Source organism: Argentina silus (genome assembly GCF_951799395.1).
Source record: "Argentina silus genome assembly, chromosome: 16".
NCBI lineage: Eukaryota > Metazoa > Chordata > Actinopteri > Argentiniformes > Argentinidae > Argentina > Argentina silus.
This window is the reverse complement of record NC_139670.1, coordinates 8,406,102-8,433,746: the sequence shown is the minus strand read 5'-3', so window position 1 is coordinate 8,433,746 and position 27,645 is coordinate 8,406,102. Positions and strand designations below refer to the sequence as shown.

The following is a 27,645-nucleotide window of genomic DNA, read 5'->3' as shown; positions in this document are numbered from 1 at the left end:
TGACATTGTCTAGTACTTGTGTAAAATGCATGGTATGTGCATGTACGGGAAGTCATTGACACCCTGAACTGAGCTCCAGGCTGTCCTCCATGTATTATGAATACAGTGCCAGGTCTGGCCACTGGGTGGCAGCAGCACACAGCAGAGCACAATGGAGTGCTGTTCTGTCCACACCGTCCCCACAGAGTCAACACTGCGTTCCCACGGGGGTAGAACAAGTGCTGCTCCTGTCTCCTGAGTCCCGCTCATGTCTACTGGCATGTGGAGAGGGGAGATGGTGAGCACCCGCGCTCACACACACACGCGAACACACACTGGGCCTGGTCATCTGTATGGAGTGGTGCTGGGACACAGGCGAGGCAGGATGGCAGTAGCAGACAATGGTACATGGTCTTACCTGGCGCTCTCAAATGTGGCCGAGGTGGTCTTTCCAATGGCTCCGAATCCTACCCCAACAGCCAAGCCCTCTGCAAAAAAAAGAAGGTTTAGACGTCAACATGTGTGTGTGTGTGCATGTGTGAGAGAGAGTGTGTGTGTGGGTGCCAGATGTTATTAAGATGAAGACGGAAATTGGCAGGTAGGGGGAGAGAGAGAAAGGAGAGAGTCAGAGAGGGGTGGGTACTGGGCCTCCTCATGGTCCTTCAGGCCCTCCTTCAGGTCAGACCAAGGGACAGCCATGGAGAAATACAACTCCTACCAGAGAGCATATGCATATATATATATATATCTTCTCTCATCTTCTTTCTGAAGAATAAGTTCCTCAGTGACTGAACCTCCTATTTCCAGTGCCTTTTTGAACATGAATTGAATGAGGACACACAGGCTTGCAAAACGTGCGCACACACACACACACACACCGACACACACACAGTGACACGCACACCCACACAGCTGGCTTTCTCTCTCTCCTAACATCCCCCTCCTTCCCCCCTCCTCTTCCTTCCCTCTCCTCAGGTCTCCGTCTCTGATTTGACATGCCTGTCATACATACTTAAGCATGGAGGCCTATAAGCAAAAGTGAAAAGGCTAGACTGACAGCCATACACACACACAGGTAATGAGGAGAACATCACTGTGTGTGTGTGTGTGTGTGTCTGCACGTGCGTGCATGTGTGTGCGCACGTGCGTGCGCGTGGGTGTGCGTGTATGTGCGTGTGTGGTGCAGCCAGGCCAAAAAAGAGACAGACAATTGACCCCATAGATAACAATACTAACAATTCTGTGCTGGACTCAAACACCTGCACATCCTTCAAGATGGAGCCTCCCACGAGCGAGTGCTTGTGGCTCAAGGGCCATCTCATCACAGTACTATTCGTGGGTTCTCTAACAAGCTCCGCAATCACGCAAATTAGTATATTTAAAACTTAATGATTTAGAATAAGAGCTAGCGTAAACAAACAAACATGATTGCATACGTGTGGAGAGGGGGAATGATGATGTGCTCTCTCCCGCCCCCTAGTGGTTGTCAGAAGAACACCAACCATCAAACTTTCTTACCGGTGCTCTCAAGTGTCTGCATGGATGATTCTTTCCCTCTCCCACCCCCCCTCCCCCGTCTCTCTTTTAAATGATTGGGCATGCAGCACACACACCCTGACACACGCATGCCCGTCTGTGTGTTGGTTTGGGGGGAGGAAACGGCACAGAGAGAAGCCGTCTCTCTCTCTCTCCCCGGCCCTCACTGAAATAACTCTTAAAAGTAATACATGTGAATTAGGAAAGAGAGAGAGAGAGAATGACGATGAATACTCCCTCTGATAGAAACTACAAGGGGGATGTCAAATGAAGCGCGGGCGGTGGCCATTAGGCTGCATGAGAGATCCATTTCATTGGAGGCCCTTCTTCATCCGTCTCAATCTGCTGATCTGGTTCCTGGAGAAGCCATTAGGAACTGTAATACCCTCATTTGTTCCTGAATGAGACATTAGGAGCAGCACTGGGGGGTATCGGTCTTCCGTTTCACTGTGAGATGGCACAGAGTGTGTGTGTGTGTGTGTGTGCGTGAGAGAGGGGGGTCCTTTCCATGTGTGAGCCCAGTTTCAGGGAGTAGCCGTACCCGCTACTGTTCACAACAGGAAAGGTCCCCCGGGGAAGATCAATGCGGTGAAGGGGATGTTGACTATCCCAAAAGATGGCTATTCAATTCCGAAGAGGGAGGGTGAGGAGGGAGTGTGATGATAGGTGCAGAGGCTCAAGGTTCCGAGTTCTGTGTTCAGTTGTCTGCCAGTGTTCATACAAGGCCTTTGGCTGTGGGGAGAAACACAGCTTTCATGGCTTTGTGCTGCGGGGCTGAGAATGTATTCCTCTTGAAGTCTGTGTGAAGTCTCTCTCTTTCTCTGAAGTAGTCCAGACAGACACCAGGGACCACAGATTGGAGTGTGTGTGCATGCGTGTGTGTGTGTGTGTGTGTGTGTGTGTGTGTGTGAGAGTGTATGTGCGTGAAAAGTACATCAATCCAGGGGTCCATTGTTACCAGACACACTCACACCTCCGCCTCTTCCCCCTCCCGTCCCTCCTGTCCAAATTACTGGATTCATCAAGGAGGGTAGAATAAAACCTCCTACTCCTTCCTCACTTTCTCCTCCTCCTCCTCCCAAGCCATTTTCCTCCCTTTCCTTCAGGTCCTTCACTCCACTGTTTGATGGCTCAAACAACACAAGTTTGATGGCTGGCAACATTATAATATGATTTTTGAGGCAGTGGCCTTCTTGAGCTTCGATCGAAGAAGAGGTGTGTATTAGTCTGTGAAAGTGAGTGTGGCGTATGGCACACTGTGACACTGACCTCTGTCACAATGCTACGGTGACACAGCTGTCCCTAGACTCATATGCCGCCATCAAAAAGGTACAATAAAGCTGTCATACTGCCATTAAAATAGTGTTATTCTGTCCCTCGCGTCACCACTTTTACACAGACACCAGGTCAGGGTGAAAACACATTATATAGGATTTAATTACGCTGCTTGCTTTGAAGATGCAAAAAGATCACCTTAACTGGCACGCAAAGAAAACAATCTAACAAACGTACATAACATACTAGATAGCCCACAGAAGAAGCATTAGCCTACGTGCCATGATGAACCAACTATATTGGACAAATCAGTATACACAAAGGGGATATTATAACATAATATCCATCAAACCAAGCCCTTTAGTACTGTACGTTCAGCGCTTTAGTTATGGGAATGGGAATTTAGCCTATTCCCATTCCCAAAATTGGGAAGGAGGCATGCGGATAGAGCAGGACTTCAATAAAAACTCACTCCTCGGGCTCCTCTCTCCATCCCTCCTCTCCGGCCATTCATAGGCAGAGTTACCATGGTTGTACACACAAGCACGCACACGTGCGCTCACACACTCACACGCTAATGCTGCTGCTCTAATTGATGTGAAAACATGCCAGCCAGCAGCCTGGATCCATCCGCCCTGATTACACTCAAGACCTACCCTCACCAGGACAGTCTGACACGCACGCACGCACGCACGCACGCACGCACGCACGCACGCACGCACGCGATGGGGCAAAGATACTGTGTCAGCAAGGACGAGAGACGACATGTGGAGGAACATGACAGAATATTCAAGGTAGCGTACTGATTCAACATGCAACGTACAACTCACCCAACACATACGTAAGTCATGTATAAGTAAATACCATTTTTAAACATACAGAGCGGGCATACGAGAGGGAATTAGAGACAGGGGAGCAGGGAGGATGAGAGTAGACTTCACAAGGATGAAATCCCCCAAGCTCTTGTAAACACGAGTGTTAATAAAACCCACTGTCGCGGCTTCAAAGACAGGCCGCAGCGCCAGAGGACAGGCTTTAAGCCAACCCCGGGCTGAACCTTGCCAGCGAGGGGCTTTGATTAGTCTGTCGGGCCAGAGACAGAGCCTGAAGCTGGGCCTTATTGGGCATAAACCAGCTCATCCTTCCTCTATAGGTTCTGTCACCTCCCCTCCTCTGGTCTCTCAGTCTCTTTGATCTGACACGCTGATGCACGTCCACAACATTGGTACACAGAGCCAGAGGCACCTCTTTCATACATATCCAAATGAGTTAAGTTGGAATATCAATTGTGTGTGTGTGTGTGTGTGTGTGTGTGTGTGTGTGTGTGTGTGTGTGTACGCCTATGTGTGTGTACAGTATATGTGTGCCAATACAGTCAGTCTCCCAGACACAATCAAATCAACATGTTCTAGTTTTACTCTACAGAGCTTCTATAGCCAGGCCAAAGTCATAGTCCTGGAGCTTAAATCCTCCTCCTGAGGGTTAGAACCTGCCAGGGGTGGACTGACGGGCGCCTGAAAGGAGAAAGGGAACGGGACTACTCAGTACGGGGATCCTGAGGGACCACCGGTGGCTTTAAGGCGGAGGAATGCCAATCCAGACCTGCTCATGAACAGCCTTTCTGCTGCTAAATGTGATCCACTACTCGACCCGGGCCAAGCTCCGGCCCTACAAGGGACGGGAGGTTTCTCCTGCCACCAGGCGTGCAGACAGATGGTTTGTGAGGACAAGAAAGTGACTGATTACAGACTGCTCTTTGAATTTTTTTTTGAGGATTACAGTGGCCTAGATCGACCAGCAAACAAAGCTAATGACAGTCCATGGGAACAACAATGCAAACTGAGGATGATGGCAGGATTAGTACAGGATATACAGAAAAAAAGAACTGTGTTGCTTACGAGGCCGGGCAGATGGCGGACGTCTGGGCCTTACATAAAACATGTGGAGAAATTCATGAGGGGCAAAATGATAAGGAGTACAAGGTCAAAGAGAAGATGAGCAAGAAGCTCCAGATGGCACAACTGGCCCACTACAGTGGTCAGACAGGCATGGGACGAGGCCGGCAAGACAGAAGAGGTGACGGACCGAATGGATCTGTCCTGAACCAGAGGAAGAGATGAGGAAGGAGAGGGGTACTGACAGTCAGAGGAGACGGGACGGGACGGGAGGCATCGACTGGTGAGACCAAACCATCACACGCTTGTACACATATACCACACGTAGAAATACAGACAGTTAGAAAAGAACAAGATCATCAAGAATTACCTCAAATAATGTTAAACAATAGGCGGGAAAGAAATAGTGTTTTTAGTTGGGTCAGGGGCAGGACATTCAGTACTTAAAGCTAAAGAGTGGAACTCCAAACCAAAATATAGTGGCAGAGTGGTAGCAATAGTGGATTGGGAATGAAAGAACGTTTCACCGTTCCTCTATCTGTATATGATGATGATGGCATCCAATATCAGAAACACCCATTTATACTCTCTAATTGATGCCCTGTAAATTTGTTAGGGAGAGATCTAATATGTAGCTTAGGGTTAACTGTGGTGTTTAGAAAAGGGAATTAAAATTGAGAAATGTGCTATGCAAGATAATTCTAGGAAGAGGTCGGCTAAATTACCATCATGCATGGGACCTGCTTGGTACTGGGCCAAGGTCAATATCACAAGAATTGTTGAGAAAAGCGAGACAGAAAGTAAAAGGTGTATTCATGGATGAGGATGAATTACATTGTACAGACAGAGTGACAGAGGGTCAGGATGTAGATTTTGAGAAAGTATGGTTCAAAGATAAAAGGGATGTGTTGCATTACTCCAGTATTTGATAATTAGGGATACCTGTTCCATGCCCAAACAGTCCATGTGGCACCCCTATCTTCCCTGTTAAAAAACAAAAAAAGAAGGAAAAGCCTAACGGGAAGGACAAACACAGGCCTTTGTGGAGGCTCTTAAAAAGATTAATGAAGCAGTTCATGTGTGCGCACCCATGGTCCCAGATATACAATTATGACAGGTACCTGGTACCATTTTTCTCAGAGGTCGACTTAGCTAATGCATTCTTCAGTATTCCCAATATTGGTCTGCCTTTGAATTTTCTGGACAATTATACACATGGACACAGCCCCCCATTTGCTTCAGCTCTGTGGGATAATTTGGAAGGATAAATATTAGAGGGAGCACTCTAATTACAATGTGTTGATGACCTTTTAATTTGCTCGCCTGATGAAGAACCATGTGAGAGAGACACAGTGACTCTCTTGAAGTACTAAATATCCTGTTAAAATTCACTGAATGCAACTGTAACAAAAATGATTTTAACATGATAACATTGTTGTACATGACATGAAATATCAATTTAGTCTTGTGAGGGGTAGTGCATTTTATAAACTATACATTTAATTAATCTAATTTTGTTGATAAACTTACATACGAAGGGATAAATTCTCAGTGGAGACAGGGTGGAGGCAATGAACCAAAACACCTAAACCAGTGATGAAGAAGCACCTCATGTCTTTTCTTGGCATGACAGGTTTCTGCAGACAATGGGTCCCCGAATATGATAAATTAGTGCAACCGCTCCACACCAAAAATTAGCCTCTGCAGATAACGTTACATGGACAACAGAAGGGGAAGATTGTTTCAATAAACTCAAAACTATGTTAACAGGGGCCCCGACCTTAGGATTTGGGCCTGACCCAAATAAGAAATTCATCCAGGCTGTATGTGAGAAAGATGGTTTTATGTCCTCTGTACTGATGCAAAAACATGGTGACAAATTACACCCTAGAGAATACTTCTCTTCCAAACTTGATGCTGTAGCTCAAGGGTTTCCCCATTGTCTAAAAGCCGTAGCTGCTGCAGCAGAAGCAGTGTTGCAGTCACAGCCGCTTGTGTGCTGTCAACCATTAGAACTCAGAGTGCCGCACTCCAGACCCTCAATATTATTAGAACACAAGACAAGCCATCTGTCAGGGACAAGGTTCCTCCATGACCACAATATTCTGCTATCTCTCCCAAATGTTACTGTTGTAAGATGCACAGCCCTCATTCCAGATACATTTCTCCCCAGGGGGAGAGGAGGGGGAGCCCCGTGACTGTTTAGCAGCAATAAACCAACAACGTATACCCAGGCTAGATTTATCAGATGAACCATTAAAAAACAGAGACGTGGGTTATGCAACTGTAAGTGAACATGACACGGTGGAGGGGCATAGACTGCCTCACCATCTCTCTGCCCAGGCAGCTGACGAGTTTAACACGAGTTTGCATATTAGAGGAGGGGGAAAAGAGTAACAATTTACACAGACAGTGGATACGCATTTGGGGTTGTGCATGATTTTTGGAACATTGTGGAAAATGAAAGGGTTTACCACGTCATCAGGATCTCAAATACAACATGGCCAATTGATACATAATTTAGTTTGATGCTATACTTCTCCCTGAAGAGATTGCAATATGATAATGTGAAAATATACTGTTTCATTGGGTAATCACAGTGCTAAAGCAGCCGCACAATCTGCAGCACATACAGCACTGGAAATGACACAAATAACCTCCACCCGTCTCACTCACTGAGCTGATAGAGGCACAGGCTAAAGCCTCACAAAAGGAAAAAGCATAGAGTGGCGGAGTGCTGGGGCAACCTATGTAAATAAGGTTTGGGTTGGCCCGAATGGTAACCTGAGGAGGACAGTGGACAGTGGTTTACAGAGTAGTGTGTGTGTGTGTGTGTGTGTGTGTGTGTGTGTGTGTGTGTGTGTGTGTGTGTGTGTGTGTGTGCACGCATGGTGTTGGAAGCGTCACAATCTTTGTCAACGGCTGACACTTATGGGAGGGCTCACAGGCACATCATGCAGCACAGCGAGCCCAGCAGGATGACGATGACGGTGTTAGCATCTGGCAGGAGCATCTGTCCTACCGCTGCAACAAGCACCTCAGTCTCAGACCTCTCCCTGCGCAGCGGTCATCTGAGACCTCGTGTCTGTGGCCACGGTGACAGCCAGTCGTCAATGTAACAACACAATTTAACAACAGTTTAATGCATTCACGGGTTTCCAGAAAGATAAGGTATCAAGACGTCGAATTGCCAATGCGTTGTTGCTATGTGTAACAAGGCATTGTTGCTATGCACTAAGGTGCATCAATGCATTGTTGCTATGTGGACATGACTTGCCGTTTCGTTTCCACATGCTGCGTGTCACTAATTCATATGGATCAGCGTCCATTCGCACTTCCTGGAAAAAGTAATTAAACTGTATGACATTTCAATCATAGGTTGAGGCAACGTGGAAATCAATCGAAGTTCTCACTTTGTGTTTTCCTGTTCATTAAAAGGTAAACGGAAGTGAGACGGTCGATTAAGTGTGTTTTTGTTTCAATACTCAATGTCATGGACTGTTTTTTTTTCACCCAGATTTAATTAGAGCATGTGGAAAGGGACATTGACATGTCCCAGAGAGAGCCAATAAAAAAAATCAACCTGAGGAAATGTTATTGCCAATTAGAGTTTTTACAACAGTGATATTTTTCCTTGGGTGAGGTTTCGTCAGAGAAGAACCGAGTATGAAACATTTGTGCCCCCCCAAACAAACCATTAACCGATATTTCTCTCGTCACTAACCAAGGCTAATCTCCCGGTCCAGCATATAAACCTAGGATATCGATCTAGACTCCCATCTTTTCTCAATTAATATTTACCACACTTGGAGGGGGGGTTGAGTAGAGTAAACACCCCCCCCCCCCCCGCCCCCCCACAGAGAGGATGAGGTTGGCTCTTGGTTCACTAAGTCAGACACTTTCCTCTGAGTATCGATCACACTCCCCTCATTTGACGGTGAGCTGAGGAGCTGCGTTGAAAGGTACATCCATGCGTTGATCAGCAGTGGAGTGCAGCATGTTGACGCAGGTTTTTATTACTTCAAGGTTGCAAGAATCAGACACTGGCCTTCCAGTACTGCTTGTTATTGTTATTGTTTACCCAAGCATCCAATAGTACTGATGGGCTGATGAAGAGGATGGAGATGAAGAGGATGAAGGGAGAGTGATGAGGAGGGAGAGGATAAAGAAGAACAGTGGTGTGGGTGTGAGGTTTCTTCTCACCTGGGATGTTGTGGATGGTGATGGCCAGGATGAGTAGAACGATGCGTCTCCAGCTATTTCCTGCTTGCCCCGGCCCTTCCTGTTGTCTGCTGCCCACTTCCTGTCCTTCTGTGGGGCCGGCGTGGGGGCCCTTCCTCCTCTGGTACACCTCAGCCATCCCGTTCTCTATCTTATCTACAAGAAAAAAAACACTCAACCAACATGTCTCCAACATTCACACTGTTCTTGTAGAACAACAATCCAGTTGTGGTTAGAATAAGATGAGATAGAAAACATTATTTTTTAATTAAAAAAAAAAAAGGCAAGATGAACAGAGGTCACAGTTTGCATTTCAAATCTAAAACGTTGATGAGAGCATCGCTCAATTTTGTAAATCAACAGCATTAAGGATTTAAAATCACCATGAATTAAACTTTCATGCAATTCCAGGAAACTGACAATTTCAATAAGGCAGTAATTGCTCAAATTGGCATAAATGATACAGTGAGAAGGCAGTGAAATGTGAAATAAAGCAGAACATGTTTTATCAAATGACTGAGAGTGATTGTTCATTTCACCAAAACAAGAATAGTGAGCGTGCCAGAGCAGCTCCACATTGGACAAATACTTTATATTCACAATAACAGAGAGAGTCACAGTTACTATTGACCTCAATCAGTGCAGGGCGAGCCCTCCATTTTGTCGTAAGTACCCAACAGACTTTCCAAATCATCTTGTCAAAGAAAAGGTCAAATGTTCATTTTACTCCTTTCACTCTTTTTAAGACCTTCTTACCCACAATGCCCTTTGAATATCTCCACCTAATAATGCAGAACTTGAAAGGCAGTACACACAAACATGTCAATCAAAATTGCTTGTTCTTAATACCACCAGTTAACGTTACGCTTTCTGTCCATTGATTGGCTGATTGATCAGCAGATCCATAAATTCCAGTGAGACCTAATCTCTAATCCAAACACATTCATAATCCCAGAGGGCAGGCATGGATTCGAATTTTTTGACCTCTGGATTCTTCTCATCCCCGAATTAAACTCTTTCCTTCTTGTATCGATCTATCTGTCTATATATCTATCTGTCTATCCCTCAGTATCTGGGGACCAGGGTTTAAAGCTGTAGTGTGAAGGCAATGTGACACGTCCAGTATGCTTTATTCATGTCAGACTCGGCTCAAATAGCTGTAGGTTGTGGGCTTTGGTTTTGATAATTGTGTCCGTGAGACAAGTCGAGACAGATTTAAATTAACAGTAATGAGACTGATTCATCAGAAGGCTCCTGGGCACAATGACACAAATGTCATAGCCTGCACGCGCTAACACGCAGCACGTGTGCGGAGTGTTACAGTAGCATGGGTTACAGTTAACGCACAAGCCGAGCGCATGCGGTTGGCTGAGAGGCATCGGTCGTGATCAGGTGCCCCGCTTCAACCCCCCACGCAATTAGAGCAGAAAAGGCTGAGGGATGGGGGGCGATGGGGGGCGATGGGGGGCGGAGCAGTAAGGGGCTGAGTGATGGGGGGGCGATGGGGGGCGGAGCAGTAAGGGGCTGATTGATTACAGCTGGGCGATGGATTTCCACCCCGCAGTCGACCCCCCTCGCGGAGCAGAAACTCATCTAGGAGAGCAGCTCTGATTATACCATCTCTGACCTGCTCTTCTCCCTTATCACTGGGCTATTAGAGATAGGAACGCACGTACGCACACAGACCCACATACCCACACACCCACACACTCACACACTCACACACTCAGGGTGTGTAACTGTCTCTTGGTAACGAATGACGCAGTAAAGAGCCCAGGCAGACGGGCACACAGGTCTCACCACACCGCGTCTCTGGCAGGAACACACACGAACAAAAACAGGCAAAGCACGCACGATTCATTGAGTGGGAAGAACACGACAAAGACCCCCAGGTACGTATGGATCCGTTCAGGGGCCCCACATCAGCCGTTCATTTAAGAGAGAACAGGAAATAACATCTGGGACACTTCCAGATGAATGGACTCTAAAAGGGGAAGGATGTACCTCCTCAAGGCTCATTCATTCATTCAATGACTAAATACATTTTACAGTCGGAGCTGCTGAGTGGCAGAGAGAAAATCTACATGGGGGGGGGGGGGGGGGGGGGACAGACAGACACAGAGAGAGACAGAGCAGTACTGAGAATGGAGGGTGTAGTAGACTCAACTAGTGCCCTCCCCATGCACCCCTCTCTCATCTCTACCTCATCCCTCTATCTCCCCTATATCTCATCCGTCTCATCTCTATCCTAACCCTCTCGTCCTCATCTCATCCCCTCTGCACCCCTCTCTCACCTCCACCTCATTCTACTCATCCGTCCCTCATCCCTTTTACATCTCCCTCTCTCATTCCCCTGACCTCCCTGCCCTGACCAGTGACCCGGCCCCGGGCCATCAGTGGGAAGGAGGGGCACATGGGGCCTGATTGGGTGGTCGTAAATCACCGTCACCTGACCAGAAAACAGAACGCATTTTTAAATAATTACCCTTTTTTTTTTTTTTTGCAATACACTGTACACACACATTATGAACAGGCAGTTAACAAGTGGTTCGAGGAGGAGGATCCTGTTGGACATGGGGGAAATCAGCCTCAACACATGCTGAGTAAAAACCAATACCGCCATCGTCAGGCATTAACTCGATCAAGCCCGCTGCTGGATTTTTCTCTCTTTCTCTCTCTCCCTGTCTCTCTCTCTCTCCCCGTCTCTCTCTCCCTGTCTCTGTCTCTCCCTGTCTCTGTCTCTCCCTGTCTCTGTCTCTCCCTGTCTTCAATTAAATCAAAGTCCCAATAGAGCATACAATAGAGCAAACAAAGTCCCAATAGAGTGTTCTCTCATACAGTCAGTCAGCCCCATTAAAGGCTCTTTCATTCCAGTCAGCCACGAGGGTCCTATTGGCAGGACAGGCGTGGAAGAGTTACAGGTGCAGTATGTATCGGTGATGGATAGCAGCCTTCACAACCTGTCTGGGAACACATACCTCTTCACAGCTTCACATGAAGAAACTGGACACAAATACAGGTGTACACACACACACACACACACACACACACACACAGAGTGGCTCGTCAGTAAAGAGTGTGTGTGTTTCGTGTGGCTGAATGTCAGTGTGGAATCTCTGTGGCTCAGTTGATTGCCAATCTCTAGGGCAGCCGCCACGCCTGTCCATCATGGTGAGTGGCAGGTCACTAGGACGTTCTCACAGGGGCTAATAAACCTCCACACTGGAGAGTCATCCTGACCTTGGAGAGGTTCACAAACTGGGCACACAGCATACGCAGGCACCACACACACACACACACACACACACACACACACACACACAGGCGCACACACAGGCGCACACACAGGCGCACACACAGGCGCACACACAGGCGCACACTCCCCTGGATGAGAACACAATACCACATTATCCACAGGTTAGGAGTCCCTCACAACAAAGCAAGGAGCTAAATGGATTTGTGAAAACAGATTTACCTCGGACACATCGCCATAGTAACAGCTGCAGACCCTAGCGTGGTGAGATGAGAGGCTGTTGACCTGACTGGGATCAGGTTGTACATGCGTGTGCATCAGGGGAGGCTGGTAGAGGCAGAAATCAGGACGGGCTCATTGTAATGCATGGAATGGGATGACGAATGGTAATGAACAGGTGTTTTGAGCCCATCCTCCGATTTCTACCTCCACCAGCCTCCCCTGGTGTGTATATATGGATCTGATTCTGCTGTACAAAGCCTTCTCCAGTGGCTAATACACCTACATGACCTAACATCTCTAAATCACCTCACTTATTACAGACCATCATAAATACAGTAATACATTTGGATACAATGTTCCCGAAACAGCCCACACTGACGCACTGCAGCCAACCCGCCCCCTCTCCCCCACCCCACCCCACCCCCCCTTCTATCCCCTCCCTGCATCTCTTCCAATAAAGTGGAATCCTTCGTTCCACTTTATTTCTTCTCCCTCCCTCTCTCGACAGGCTTAGCCTCTTGACCCTAAATCAGACTCCTCCACACTCGGCCGCGTGGCTATAATTACCCTTGTCATCCTCCTCTTTTGTCCTGTTCCACCTCCGCTCTTCATTAATCAACACATCAGGGGAGGCTGGGGTATACTGTCGGACGTGGCAACATTCTCTCCCCCCCCCCCCCCCCCCCCATCCCCCCCTACAATACCTGAGGCTGGGTGTTGACAGGTCAGGGAAACATGGTCATAGATCAACTTAAGACTTTGGTGCCCTCACAGACATTGAAAGTAAATTAAAAAGGCCTAGAATATAGAAGTGGGGCTTTAGTGATTCTGACTTTGGTGTATTTGAATGCTATCACTCTGTTCAACCTATTTTGCTTCAACTATACATAGTAGTACTACATGTAGTTAACTTTTTGTAACAGAACACAGTCTCTTTGTCTGTGAGTGTGGAGTCATATGCAGGTGTCCAGTGTGAATTAGACAAGAGTTTTACTCCTTCATGTTATCTTGTGGGACCCGGAGAGTTTGTGGTCCACAGGGAGGAAGATAAGATGGGGAGAAGAGGAAGCTCATTATTTGGTCAAGGTCTCACATCTGCACGTAACTTCATACTCAAGAAATTGATGTAAACAGCTCACTATTGACTTAAAACCCAAACCCTTTTACAGTGTTCTAATATGATAGGCTGATTTTGATTCCTCCTGTAAGAACAGACCAATTTAGTGCAACGCTAAATCTGACATAGAACCAGGTATAACTGCGAATGCAGGAGAATTCTACTTTGAGGGATGACTAAATACTTTTAGTCCAATAAACATCACCTATACTCAGCAAATCCACCGTCTGATATCTCTCTCATTATTGATCACCTCGAGTCCTTCAGTGTACTGTCAGATATGGCAACCCTCCCTCTCTTACAGTACCGGAGGCTGGCTATACTGTAAGACCTGGCAACCCTCCCCCTCCTCCCGTATGACCCATCCATACTGCAACCAGCCCAGTGCCGTTCCACAACTGCCACTTAAAGGAACAAAGACAAAACATCTATCACCACGGACACGCAAGTCCCAGAACGTTGTGAATTAGCAGTGATAGCTAGCACCATCACTATGCACTCAGATGCACAGCTAGAAACTGCATAATGTCGCCATGACAACCGTGATACAATGTCACATGTTGTTCCATCACAATCAACAGACCCCAGCGTGTGACCACATGTTATTTGGTTTATGGAAATCTCTTGAAAAACTGCCACCATGAAATAAAATGACCTACTGCAGCTGACAAAAAAATATTTGTTTTTGACAGGCATATTTATCTTGATTTTATGTTTAAGTGAGGCAGTAAATGGGAACATTATTAAAGGGGAAGGCCTAATGGATATTTTAAAAGATGGATTGATGCTATAAAGGGGCAAGATGACTTGAGAAAGACAAGCCAACCTTGACAGGTAGATGAACAATGAAGAGAGAGAGAGAGAGAGAGAGAGAGAGAGAGCGAGAGAAAAATGCTGAGGTAGAACCACAGGAGTGTGTGTGTGAGGAAGTAGCAGCTGTGTTTGCCTCTATTATCTAAGTTCACTTAGGCACTGGCCAATAAGCCTTGCAAACTGTAGCAATAAACTACAGTGGACACAGACTTAAAATAAAACATCATCAAGAGGCAACAAGATTGAACCTTCCTTGACAAACAGATGTTTGTCCTGTTTTGGTTGGGTCCAAAATGATGGCACCTGGACAAAGCCGTGCCTCGTCTGTTTTGGAAGGGCTGTACTTCATGTTGGGGGGGCTTGTATTGTCGAAGGAAAAGCCGATCCGTTTCTTTTGTGTCTGCTTTTCTCCATCTCCACTTCCAACTCAAACACACTGACCGTGTGAGCCAGGGTCCAACTGTTGACACTTACCAGCTCAGCATGAAGCTAAGAGACACACAGTGATCTGATCTGACAGAACCACCAAGAACCCAACATCTAACCTACAGTCAGAATGACAGAGGGAGAGGGACAGAAGAAGAGTTGGGGAGATCAGGGGGCGGGGGGGAGAGAGAGAGAGAGAGAGAGTCGGTTGTATTTGATATGTGGCACTTTTGGATGCTAACTTTCATGCAACCGTAGATGATTGTTGCCAGGCAACAGCCGAGCCCAACAGACGCGAATGCAGGTCGGCACGACACACACACACGACACACACACACGACACACACACACGACACACACACACGACACACACACACAACACACACACACAACACACACACACAACACACACACACACACACACCTGGCTGGGCAAATGAGCAGGAGGACAAAGCTCAGCATCACTCCCTTATGTGCCTCTGTTAATGTGAATGGGACTGCAATGTGGTCCACTATGATAAGGCTACACAGACCCCCCACAGAATCTACATCTCCTCCTGTAAAAAAAAAAAAAAAAAAAATGGAGAGAATGGGTTTAATGGAACATTATGGAATATATTCAGAGAGACAGAGAGAGATAGAGAGAGAGATAGAGATAGAGAGTCAGAGAGAGAGGGAGGGAGAGAGTCAGAGAGAGAGAGAGGCAGAAAGAGAGAGAGGTGACTGTGAGAGTGAGTCATGTCATCAGTTCCACACCATTCAGCTAAACCCAGCATGTATCCTCTCTCTCTGCTGGTGGCCAGAGGGAGCAGAGAGAACATGTTACATGACCAGCCAAGGCCAATTGTGTCAAACAAGTTACATATGACATGAGCCATACACGACTGGTGGAGGTAGAAATCGGAGGACAGGCTCATTGTAATCCATAGAACTGAATAATTCCATTCCATGCATGACAATGAGCCCATCCTCCAATATCTAAATTACCTCCACCAGCCTCCTTTACTCCACAGCACAAGTGTTTCCCTCTGTACCTCAGTGGAGAGGACAGTGTTCTACTGGACTATTAGTGCCATGAGGAGGTCATACTGTAAGGAGCCATCATGTCCCTGTGTGTGTGTGTGTGTGTGAGAGAGAGAGAATGAGAGAGTGAGAGAGAGAGAGAGAGAGAGTGTGTATATACCAGGGGAAGCTCCTCTAGAAAGCTCCCTCAGGCTGCTGATGGAGTATCTGTGTTTGGGCTCAGTCCTAACGTTTCTCTCTCTACCTGTTCATGCTGGTGTGCTGTGTGCTCTGACCAGAAAGGTCTCCTCCAATCAGACGGTCCCTTTAATGCCACTGAGCATGTTGGGTAAACTGGTTCTCATGCTGAGACAGAGGAGGGGGGTACTGTACAAATCCTCACGTCTCACCTGACAGGTCACCTGACGTAGCGCATCAATGAGCTGAGAATATCTGGCAGAAATCTGTGTCTTCCCTCTCAGCTATATCAGCTTGTTTCAGCTCCCTTTTGACTCCTTCTAGTACGAAAGTGAATGAAAGAAACATTTGTCAGGTCACTCTCTCAGTACTGACACTTTGTGGAAAATACTTTGTGTCATAAGAATATAAATTAAAACTTGAAAATCAAAACCTGCCAGCACATTTTGTTTATCCCCCTTAGTTCCTCCTCATTCAAGTCTGCCCCCTCTCCCTCCCCCCCTCTCTCTCTCCCTCCCCCTCTGTTGACGGAGGATGACAAGAGTTTAAAGTGTGTCATCACAACAAGCCTGTAGAGTCTCTGTCCGGTTGACAGTTCTTTAAACAGAGGAGATGGGGATGTATTTGCATTAGAGACTTCCAAAAAATAAATAAATAAACCCAGGGGGGGGGCACGACAAGACTTTGATTTCTCTTAATACAGAATGAATAATTCAGGAAGTCTCATGCATAAGGAATGAGGGATACTGTACGTATTTGGTGGTGGGAGGAAAACACGACTCTACAGATTGGCGCCGGCGCTTTCAATTATTAAAGGAGACATTTCTTCCTGGTCTCCACACTTCACAGGTAAGCAGCATTGACGTGTGCTGTTCGAAAGGCAGACAGGCTGATTCAAAAGACATGCTTCACTAACAGAGCGGAGATTCAAAGAGAAAAGGCATGAGACTGAACTTTGATGGCCATTTTCTGATGTTTTATCATTCATTCCTCTGTCAAGGTGCCTGCTTTGTTTTGAGTGTTCAGCTGCTTGATGTCTACTCAAAGTGTCTGAGAGACTTCTAGAGAATCACTAATGCCATTCTCTGAAGTTTGACTTTAAGGATTTGAGGTTTGACTATAAGCTACAGATGACACCACTCACGCACGCACGCATGCACGCACACATCAACACCACCTCAGATCTCACTGAAAGGCTGAGAGCAGTGATAATGCGTACCACCATAGTGGCCCTGCCTCCTCTGTCCCTGTGGCCCTGCTCACCCTCCCTGCTGGTGCAGACACATGACCTTTCACAGCCAGCCTGGACGCTATGGAGTGTCCAGCTTCATTTAGATCTGTGCTCTGAGCCCATCAGGGGTCCATCAGGGGTCCCTACTGGGTCCACTCCTCCTTCAGACCTCCGTCAGACCTCCATCAGACCAACAGGGCTGGACTAGTTGGGCTTTGGTCCTTCAGGTCTGTACCAGAGCCATACATTTACAAGATTTAGCATTTCCATGGGTGCAATGTTGGCAATAAAAGTATTGCTGATTAAAATGAAGAATGTTATTGTCATGGAATGTTTGGAGTCAAAATGGAGGAAAGTTTGTCAGTGGCTCTGGTCTAAACATGATGTTACAGAGAGGATATTTGATTGGTTCAGTTGGAAGATGTGTTCCTTAGTCATAATTCAAATAACACTGATTGGTATAAAACAACACACTCTCGATTGGTTTGGGTGATAACATTGGCAATACGTACCGTCCACATTCATATACCACACATTTAGGATGTTTGGGAGAACAGAAGTGCCTGTTGGACTTGTTTTTCTATGATGGCTGAGGATGAAATCACTCAAGTTATACAGGTACCCTCCAACCAAAACCAGATAGGCTGTTAACAAAGCTGGAGGAGGAGGAGGAGGAGGAGGAGGAGGATTAGTGGACACAGCCATGAACCAACAGCCCTGTGATTCGAGAAGAAACCCCAACCACCAATCACCTGACACCATACAGTGTACGAGATCCAAAACCAACCAATCAAAAGACAGGATAGGAGATTGAGGGGCAGGAGCAGATTGAGGGGGGAGGAGGAGGTGGCAGCATGGGAGAAAGTAACTGACGTGGCCATATTGTTCTCTCATCACACCTAATTGATAGAATCTACTCTCGTCAATTCTGCATGTGTATACTCATTCTCATTCATAATTCTGAGGTGCCATTTGATGTATGGGGGGCTCTCAGCTGGGAGCCCTTTCATCTTCATGGCTGTGCCTGCTTCCAAGACTCGGGTACAGACACATCCAGAGGGCAATGTCCACATAACGACACACACACACACACACACACACACACACACACACACACACACACACACACACACACACACACACACACACACACACACACACACACACACACACACACACACACACACACACACACACACACACACACACACACACACACACACACACACACACACACCCGCTGAATGTTAAATAATCCAGAAAAACAATTCACAGCAATTACACCACTTAAATCCAAGCAATCCACCCCAGAGTGAAACAATAACACACCACAATTTGGAGTTTAACGTTGAGTCTTCAGACCCAGAAGGGGTAAAGCCCTGATTCAATCTGTTCTGAATCTACAAATCCAACTCTGCAGGGATGATAAGAGCAATTACAAGGAAAAACGCAGAGAGATTAGAGGAACCATGGATATTAGACTAGAGGAACCATGGATATTAGACTAGAGGAACCATGGATATTACTGTGCAACAGGAACAGGCATGAGATGACCAGAGATAACACAGCAATGGGCCAGAGAATAGAGGAGTCCGTTCATGTTTTAATCCTGGGGATTTGCACAATAGCGTTGAAGTCCTGCCAACAGCACAATAGCGTTGAAGTCCTGCCGATTTAACAACTCACAACAAATTCATCAACAGGAACAGCCAAATGCTCAGAGAGATATTATTAATATTATTAATTGTGTGGGATGAGTGTTATAGTTTGGTGTTGCAAAATAAAAATAAAACAAAGAAGCACTGGAAAGATCATTGCCCAGATTCAAGCACCACAGAATGTCAGCACAGCTATTGATTGGTAAAATGAAGAAGGGAGGGAGAGAGAGGGAGCAAGGTGGGGGGAGGGGGGGGAGAGAGACCAATTGAAAGAGCCATCAAAGAAACTGATGAAAGACTAATGATGGGGGGGGGGGGGGGGGGGGGGGGTTTGAACGGTTTTTGAGTTGAGAGTTGTCATCTCATCACCAAGCCTAATCGGGGGTAGATGTGGTCCACATATATATTGTTTGAGAAGGAGGGAGGGAGGGAGGCTGGTAACCATGTGGGTATATGAAGGGAGGCTTGCCTGAGAGCGGTCCTGCTCTACCTATCCTGATGGTCATCTCCTGGGGGTCCGAGGGCGGGAATATGGGGTCCTCCTCCTTAGCCAGCTTAGAGTCTGGGGGCAGAGCCAGGGCTGTGTGGGGGTCTGCCCCTATACCCTATAAATCACAGACACACACAGATAAACCAGGGTTAACAAACATGCTTGCATACAAATAACTCAAGGTGCTAGTGGTCGCAATTGGTCATTCATTTTATACACATTATTTAAGCAGTTAAGTTAATCGGGACTATTTTGACAACCAGGCCAAGAGTGGAGTGGAGGGCAGCAGCTGGGAGCAGACAAACAATCACAAGATGATTATGGTTATGCTGCACTCCTCACTGTTTATCAACATCCTACTTGCATTTATTTCATTAACTTTATTATGCATATTTTGCATAACATACTGGTTTGCAAGTCAAATTCTGATTGGGCGAAGCTAACACAGTTGGGTACATATGAATAATTTGACATAGCTGTTCCAATTAATTAATTCTAGAACTAAATCGAACCTTTCAAGAAAACATTTGAAATACAATGCATTCTTTGATATTTCCATACTTAGTTATTCTTCTCAGAATGATCTGAGGCAAAAAGAGCCAAGATTGGATTAGACTAATAGCTCCAAGCAGATGTGAGTTTAATTGAGTAGTCCTGAAAACATTCATTACCCCTCATTAAGAAGAACAAGATTCATAAACAACCTCTCTGAAAGCACTTTCCTTTCACAAACACATCCATTCACAAAGCCTTTTCATCCCTTCATTTCAGAGCCTTTAAAAGCAGGTTGTGTAGAGAGAGAGAGAGAGAGAGAGAGAGATACGGCTTTTAACAGAGCCTCCACAGCCATGAGTCACCTCTTCTCAGAACAAGACTGGGCCTTAGTTGCTGCATGGATCTGAAAAGCTTTTTTCTTTTCTGAAAAGCTGCCCACCTCTTTTCAGAAGAATAGCATGGCGTAAGGGCACTCAGCTTCAAATCCACAATATACATACTTTGGAGTGGGTCATGTAAAGGTGTTCTGATGAGAGGGGAAGGACTGAGTATATAGCTGGGACATATGGGCTTCTCTAGAGGGACAATGGTCTCTTCTTAACAGCAGATGTTGTCCAAGAGGAATAAAAAAATCTAACATCAAAGAAATGTCAGTGTGCTGGCATACTGTGTGTGTGTGTGTGCGTGTGTGTGTACCTGTGTGTCACCCCCAGAGGACACAATTAACCCGGGTCCCCCTTCAGCATCAGCTCTGACATGGTCTCATCAATAGGAATGGCTTACCGTTAAACACTGCAAACAAGAGCCCACGTCTTCTAAACGCTCAAGGGCACCTTGTCTCCAGGCAGCAAGGGACGAGAGCTATAGAACACTAGCACTACACACTCTGCCTAGTCAATGACAACAATAACTACTCATTTGGCAAGGCTGTGCTACGTCTGTTGAGACAATCACACGCACACACACACACACACCTCTAATCTGGCAGTTACTGTTATTCCCCTTGATGACATCATTTCATATGGGGGGGTCAGGTATAATGTGTAGTGTGGGAGTGGAGGGATAGATGGGGTGTGGATGAGGTGATGACTGAGTACCCTTCCCATAGGGGATATTAACCCACAGGTCATATATCAACCCTGAATGTGTGTGTGTGTGTGTGTGTGTGTGTGTGTGTGTGTGTGTGTGTGTGTGTGTTACTGTAGCATATGTGGTTTGTGTGCATGTCTGTGTGTGTGCGTGTGTGTGTCTGTGCGTGTGTGTGTGCGCCTGCGTGTGTATGCCTGCGTCTCATCTTTACTACCAGTCAGGCAGTAAATGTAGTACTGTCCGATCAAGTGCCAGTAATAACATTTGTTGCTGGGACACAATCATCATTCAGTGTTGCTACAGCGAGGGGGAACAAGGGTATTCACTACAGTGTGGAAGAGCACACATTGTCCTCTGCTACCATACACTGGTAATAAATCCTCATCTGTTCCATCTTGTAGCTCTGGGCTCCCCCAAAATGATCTCTCAGTCAATGTCGATAGCTGCTAGGAGAGTAAGGCGTTAGGAGAGTGAGGCGTTAGGAGAGTAAGGCGTTAGGAGAGTGAGGCGTTAGGAGAGTGAGGTGTTAGGACAGTGAGGCGTTAGGAGAGTGAGGTGTTAGGAGAGTGAGGCGTTAGGAGAGTAAGGCGTTAGTCGTGTGAGGCGTTAGGAGAGTGAGGCGTTAGGAGAGTGAGGTGTTAGGAGAGTGAGGCGTTAGGAGAGTGAGGCGTTAGGAGAGTGAGGCGTTAGGAGAGTGAGGCTCTAGGAGAGTGAGGCGTTAGGAGAGTGAGGCTCTAGGAGAGTGAGGCGTTAGGAGAGTGAGGCGTTAGGAGAGTGAGGCATTAGGAGAGTGAGGCGTTAGGAGAGTGAGGCATTAGGAGAGTGAGGCTCTAGGAGAGTGAGGCGTTAGGAGAGTGAGGGGCTAGGAGTGCCAGCTCAGATGATCTGTGTTCCCGTGATGTGTAGTAGGAGATGTGGCAACAGATCAATCCAAACTACAGTACACTGACAGTTTGGGAATGGACGGTTCTGGAAGAAACAACAGAACACATCAGGCTTGGAGCTTCTTATCTGTGTATCCATCACATCGATCAAATCCAATTCCAATAACAACTTGCACATGCACTGAGGAGAGAGTGGGGGCTGACGTCCAGGGAGCCCATCTTGTTATTTAAGAGAGATGATAAATGGGAGAAATCAGAGGGAGTGAACATTTTACCGGTAAATATGTCAGGCACGCTGAGAAAATATTCATGGGTGGATAGCCTTTCCCTCGGCTTTTCAACCTCAGTTGGTCATACCGCTAGGACAAAGTCAAACCATGCATTATTTATTTTTGCCAACTTTTGTTCTTTTCTCGCCTCAAACCCAGTAAACTGAGGCAGACCTGAAGGAACAAAAGACTATTTTTTGAATAATGCTCCTCACAAAACACTGTTCTCATCCAGCCCTCTAGCTACAGAGAAATACTCACTGATGTTTAACACCATTCGCTAGAGTGGTGTCATACTTCACAAGATTGATGTAGGAGACTGTACACTTAATGCTAAATGCTTGACATCTGATTACTACAGTAGTCTGAATACATAGTTTATACCACGCTATGTGGCGGCACAATGTTAACCTAAATGCTAAGTCAACACACCTCCACAGTTAGGACCGATAAATAGCTCATGCTGTCAAGCAGCCCTGGACAAAACAAAAGAGGTATCCTGTGAGCCAGATGCCGTCTAATTGCCCACTTTGACCCCATTCATTAGGTCCACTTTAACCGGCAGCGGTTTAATTGCTCTGGACCCCAGCTGGGCTCCCTGCGGTCCTGTCAAAGTTGTGTGTGTGTGTCTGTATATGTGACGTGTGTCTGCGCTCCCTCTCTCCTTCCCTCCACTGATGATGAGGCAGGGGGGGATTCAGCTTGAAGTGGCTAGAGAGTCATCAGTGGTCCAATCACATGGGAGCTGTTCTCCATGGCCCAGCGGTGCAGCATTCCCCTGCAGGTCCACAGTCCTGTCCTCTGTCCTGACTGACTCCAGGAGAGGGCCTTTCATCTCACTACCCAGTAGGAGACTTCCTCGCACTTGTTTACTTTCCCCCCTCTCTATCTGTCCATCTCTCTGTCTCCCTGGATCCTTCTTGCTCTCCCTCTCTCCCCCTTTTCTCTCAGTATTGGTCTCTTCATCCCTCTCACCCCGTTTCTCTGGAGTGTCTCTCTCTCTTCATCTCCCTCTCTTTACCCCCGTCTCTCTCTCTCTCTCTCTCTCTCTCCATCCATCGTCATGACTACTGAAGATGGAAATATTCTGAGTGAACATGACAGTGTCCTAGTTGTGGCTGTACTATTATAAAGTGTCCCGTTTCCACATACATAAGTAATACAGGCAAGGCCATGAACTACTGAATAGGAAGACATAGATGGTGAGACACGCCTACGGTCCCTCTAATGTGCTGCACAACACCTTGGATTAGCGTTGCCTGGATCATTTTAAGGTCTGCAATGATGTGTCTCAAAAGTAATACATATTGTACAGTAGTTTCACAAACACACATATACCCCCACACGTCATCTTTGCCCCCACTCACCGCCCCCATATTAAACCAAAGTCTGGCTGACTGTGATGCATTGTGGCAGCACTGACCCCAGAGGTCTAGCTGCCCACCCCCAGCGTGCACTCACACGCATAGATGCACACACACACACACACACACACACACACACACACACACACACACACACACACAGCTATTAGCCAACCTAAGTGTAAGGCAATTACTAGGGAAACGTTTATACAAATGGTCACAAAATGCCAAATGGGCTGAGGAGAGTGTGTGGCTCATACAAACGCAGGACAAGTGAGTGACCGAGCACGTGTGTCTCTCCCACTCTGTCCATGGGAGTGTTTAGCATGCAAATTGCTGGCAGTGAGTTTTCATCTCATTAGCAAATTAGCAGGTGTCAGTTGCTGTCAGTGTCAGTTAAAATGAGCAGGTGTCAGTTGGTGTCAGTGTCAGTTAAAATTTGCAGGTGTCTTTTGGTGTCAGTTAAAGAAACACCAGAGCTTCAGCCATCAGCACTAAGCAGAGTTGCTGGGGCCGGGGCATGGCTCAACGGCTGACATTTCAAAACAATGAAGGGACCAAAGTAACAAAGCCAGCGCACATCCCCCTCCATAAAGCTCCCCGCTGGCCTCTACCTACCAGTAATAACATTAGCATGCAAATATATGCACAGGACAATAGGATGGGCCATTTCAGCTTGGACTCAATCCCAGAATTCATGCCGCCAGGCTGGAGCTAGAGGTAATCTATTGATGGTATATTTCGACCTCCTCGTTTCACGCTTTTCATATACAAGAACAGTAACAGCTGTGGTGGTGCGATATGGGTGAAATTCCTCAAAATGAAGACAAAAGACAATGACAGGCGTTAAGAAAACAGTGCTTCACTGATGCTCATTACCTCAATAATTCAGCACATATGAATGTTCAACACGATGAATGGCCACCACTGTCCAGTATGGATAGCCACTGTGTCCGTCATACTGTGGCTTTCTCAGAGCTAGCCTTGTCGCGTATGACCACAGCCTTCATGCCTTATGAGAAGAAGACATACCCTCAAACACAAACTATCCCTAGACTTTCTCTCCCAGGTCTGAGAGAGGAGTGTGGGGGGTGAGGTCACAGTTGTAGTAATGAGCCGAGGAGAGAGAGAGAGAAACCGAGAGAGAGAGAGAGAGAGAGAGAAAGAGTGAGAGACCAAGACAGAGTGTTAGAGAGAGAATGACAGAGAGACAACGCCTGTGGACCGGAGCCAGGCCAGCTCGTTACCCACAAGGCAGGCTTCATTTCACCCAGCAGCCAGAAGGACTGATATTTTCTACCCCTTCCCAAATGCAATACGGGGTTCAGTAGACATAGACAGATCATACATCCCTATGATTACGTATTCATACCCTGTGGAAGCCATCTATCAGAGCCAACAGGCATGTTGAAAGGGCAGTCAGGCTTGGGGGAGATATGGGGGAGATATGGGGGAGACGTGGGGGAGAGTGCAGCAACAGGGTAGATAGCTTTTGTGTGTGTGACGTGGTCACACGTGGGAAGAGTAATCCAGTCTGTAGAAAAGAATAAAGACATAATGACTTGAATTATGTTCCATCCATTCAAAGGAACACCTGTCACCTTCCTTTAATGGCTGCAGTCCCTGTGAGGGGTAATTACAGCTATTTGAACACTCTCCAGGATGTCTGTGCACAGATACACCTGTTGAGACAGATTCACAGTAATTGCGTTCTGTGGAAGAATCTTCTCAGTGAGCTGTTGCCCTTTCCTGGCATCCTGGAACACACATTTCCATATCATCTGTAACTGAGGGCCTATTGAGGGCCTATCACTCATTTCTGCAATAAAGGAAAAAGATACGCATGCAGACACAGACACACAGAGACAGAGACAGAGACAGACACACACACACACACACACACACACACACACACACACACACAGTATTAGAAAATTAAGTGTGTGCTCAGTATTGATTGAGATTCTTTAACCAACATGAGCAGGTCCTAATGAAGTAATTTGCCCCATGGCCTGAAAGCATCAATGTTCCTTCAGTCCTGTGTTAATATCTCTGTCGCACGCCGTCATCAGCAGCTAATAAGATCCCTGTCTCTGGGAGGTAGGAGGCAGGAACCCGCACTCTATTTATACCTGAAGATGCATCTACATAAATGTCGCAGACACACACACACGCAGACACACACACACACACACGCAGACACACACACACCACCAGGAGACGGCATTACTCATCGTTAGAATGCAGAATGCCACCTACACTGAGACACAAACAAACCCGGTCTCATGTTTTTCAGAGATCAGGGTCCTGGGTGGTGGTGGTGGTGGTGGTGGTGGGGGGGCGGGGTTATACAGGCTGCACCCACAAGGACTGACATTTCACAACACACATAAATGATATGTTGTGTTCTGCGGCCTAACATCAGAGGACACACACACACACACACACACATATGGGAAAAGTAGAAACAAGTTTAGAGTTGGCTGGAGGCAGCGTTGTGTTGACACCTGTCGATGCCCACCCTCTAAATTGGCGGTTGATTAATGAAGGTGTCAAGCGTAGGGTGGGCAGCACAGAGACGACCTGTCAGCAAATCAATGTCTCCTCCCTTAGTGCAGAGCTCTTAATTAACGAGCTGGTAAACAGAACAAGAATGGCACACACATACAAGGAGAAACACACACAGACACAGACACAGACACAGACACAGACACAGACACAGACAGACAGACAGACAGACAGACAGACAGACAGACAGACAGACAGACAGACAGACAGACAGACAGACAGACAGACAGACACACACACACACACACACACACACACACACACACACACACACACACACACACACACACACACACACACACAGCCAGGCGAACGGTAGGCTAAACGAGCCGTGGTTCCTGTTGGTGTCATGATGAGGTAAGGCTGAGACACTCCCGTGTCAACAGATCCGTGACAACAGTCAAGAGTAAACCAACGGCTCTATCCCAGTTTAGTACCACACACAGAGACACACAGATAGCCAGAGAGACACACACAGCTCAGTAACGGACTGTTGTAGACTGTAGACTGAGAAAAGGGGTTCCCATCCCAGGCTTTTTATCTGCCTGGGGACCCCTGGCAGGAGCTGGGCTGTATCAGTGTGTGAGCCTGCCACCTTCCTGCTGGGGAGGAAATGGAAACAGTAACATGCAGGCCGTGCCAGGCGGTACTACAGTACAACAAGCTGCTCCCTCCCATTTAAGCCCCTCTGCTCCAGATACCCAGGTAGACGGGAGAGCAGGCTCGTTCAGGAACATGTTCCATGCTCGTTCTTGAGTGTTTTGTTGACTGATGACACAGAAAAATGTGTTATGGAACGTGCAGATAGATTACGTCTGGGGAATTCAAACTGACATGTTTCCTGTTACTGTTTTTCAATCAGAATACATTAGATTTATTTTTTTTGTGCCGATTCACTTTTCTTAAACAACACACACAGCCCAGAAAAGAGGGATTGGAGACGAAGGAGGAAAAGGAAAGTAAAGCGGGAGTTTTAAACACACGTCACGTTTGTCCTCATCATTTCACCTCGGTCATCTCAGTGGTCTGTCCGGAGTGCAGAGATATGATGTGCTGTGTGCCCACCGAAGGCCGGCTTTGCTGTCCTAACAAGCACCTCCTTCTCTGGTCTCACACAGACACGCACTCACTTGTCACTCAATCAGGAAGTGAGAGAGAGGGCCTGTAATTAGTGGAATGCCGGTTGGTGGAGGTGGGGGTGGGTGGGTGTGTGTGTGTGTGTGTGCGTGTGTGTGTGCGCACAACCTTCACTGAAGACCACCCAGCAGCATCCATGGCTTGCGTGGCTAAGTAGTTAGTTAATGAGAGGCAAGACAGGCAAGGCCTTCAGGCTAGCATATCAAAAGTGTAGCTAACTCATGCACTCTCTAACCCATGCCCTTACATGACACCTAGCTTTTCGAAAGAGACTGGAATAAATCCGCCCGCTAGGTATGAATCTGCAAGCCTCCTAAGCCTTTTTAAGTAATTTGGACCTTGCCAAAAAAGCATCACAAGTAAAAAGTGAAGCAGGATTTGAGGTTTGCACTGGGGATGATACAGGAAGGATAGCGTCGTATATATGCCATTTAGCTGACGCTTTACATTTTTGTGCATACATTTTTCAGAATATATGGCCCCAACAGGAATCGAACTCACAACCTAAGTGTTGTTAGCACCA

The 27,645-nt window shown here is 46.8% G+C and overlaps 1 protein-coding gene across 2 annotated transcripts in view; it reads right to left on the bottom strand.

Annotated features, from left to right (window-relative positions):
• slc39a11 (solute carrier family 39, member 11) overlaps positions 1 to 27,645 on the bottom strand; it is a 60,520-nt gene that overhangs the window by 10,046 nt on the left and 22,829 nt on the right. Inside the window, exons 5-7 of one of the 2 annotated variants that reach the window (XM_083687343.1) lie at positions 19,296 to 19,431; positions 8,889 to 9,062; positions 398 to 467 (exon numbers count right to left, since the gene is read on the bottom strand). In XM_083687343.1, coding sequence (XP_083543469.1) covers positions 398 to 467; positions 8,889 to 9,062; positions 19,296 to 19,431 — 380 coding nt within the window. The remainder of the gene's footprint in view (positions 1 to 397; positions 468 to 8,888; positions 9,063 to 19,295; positions 19,432 to 27,645) is intronic. The other variant, XM_083687344.1, reaches the window with a different exon arrangement.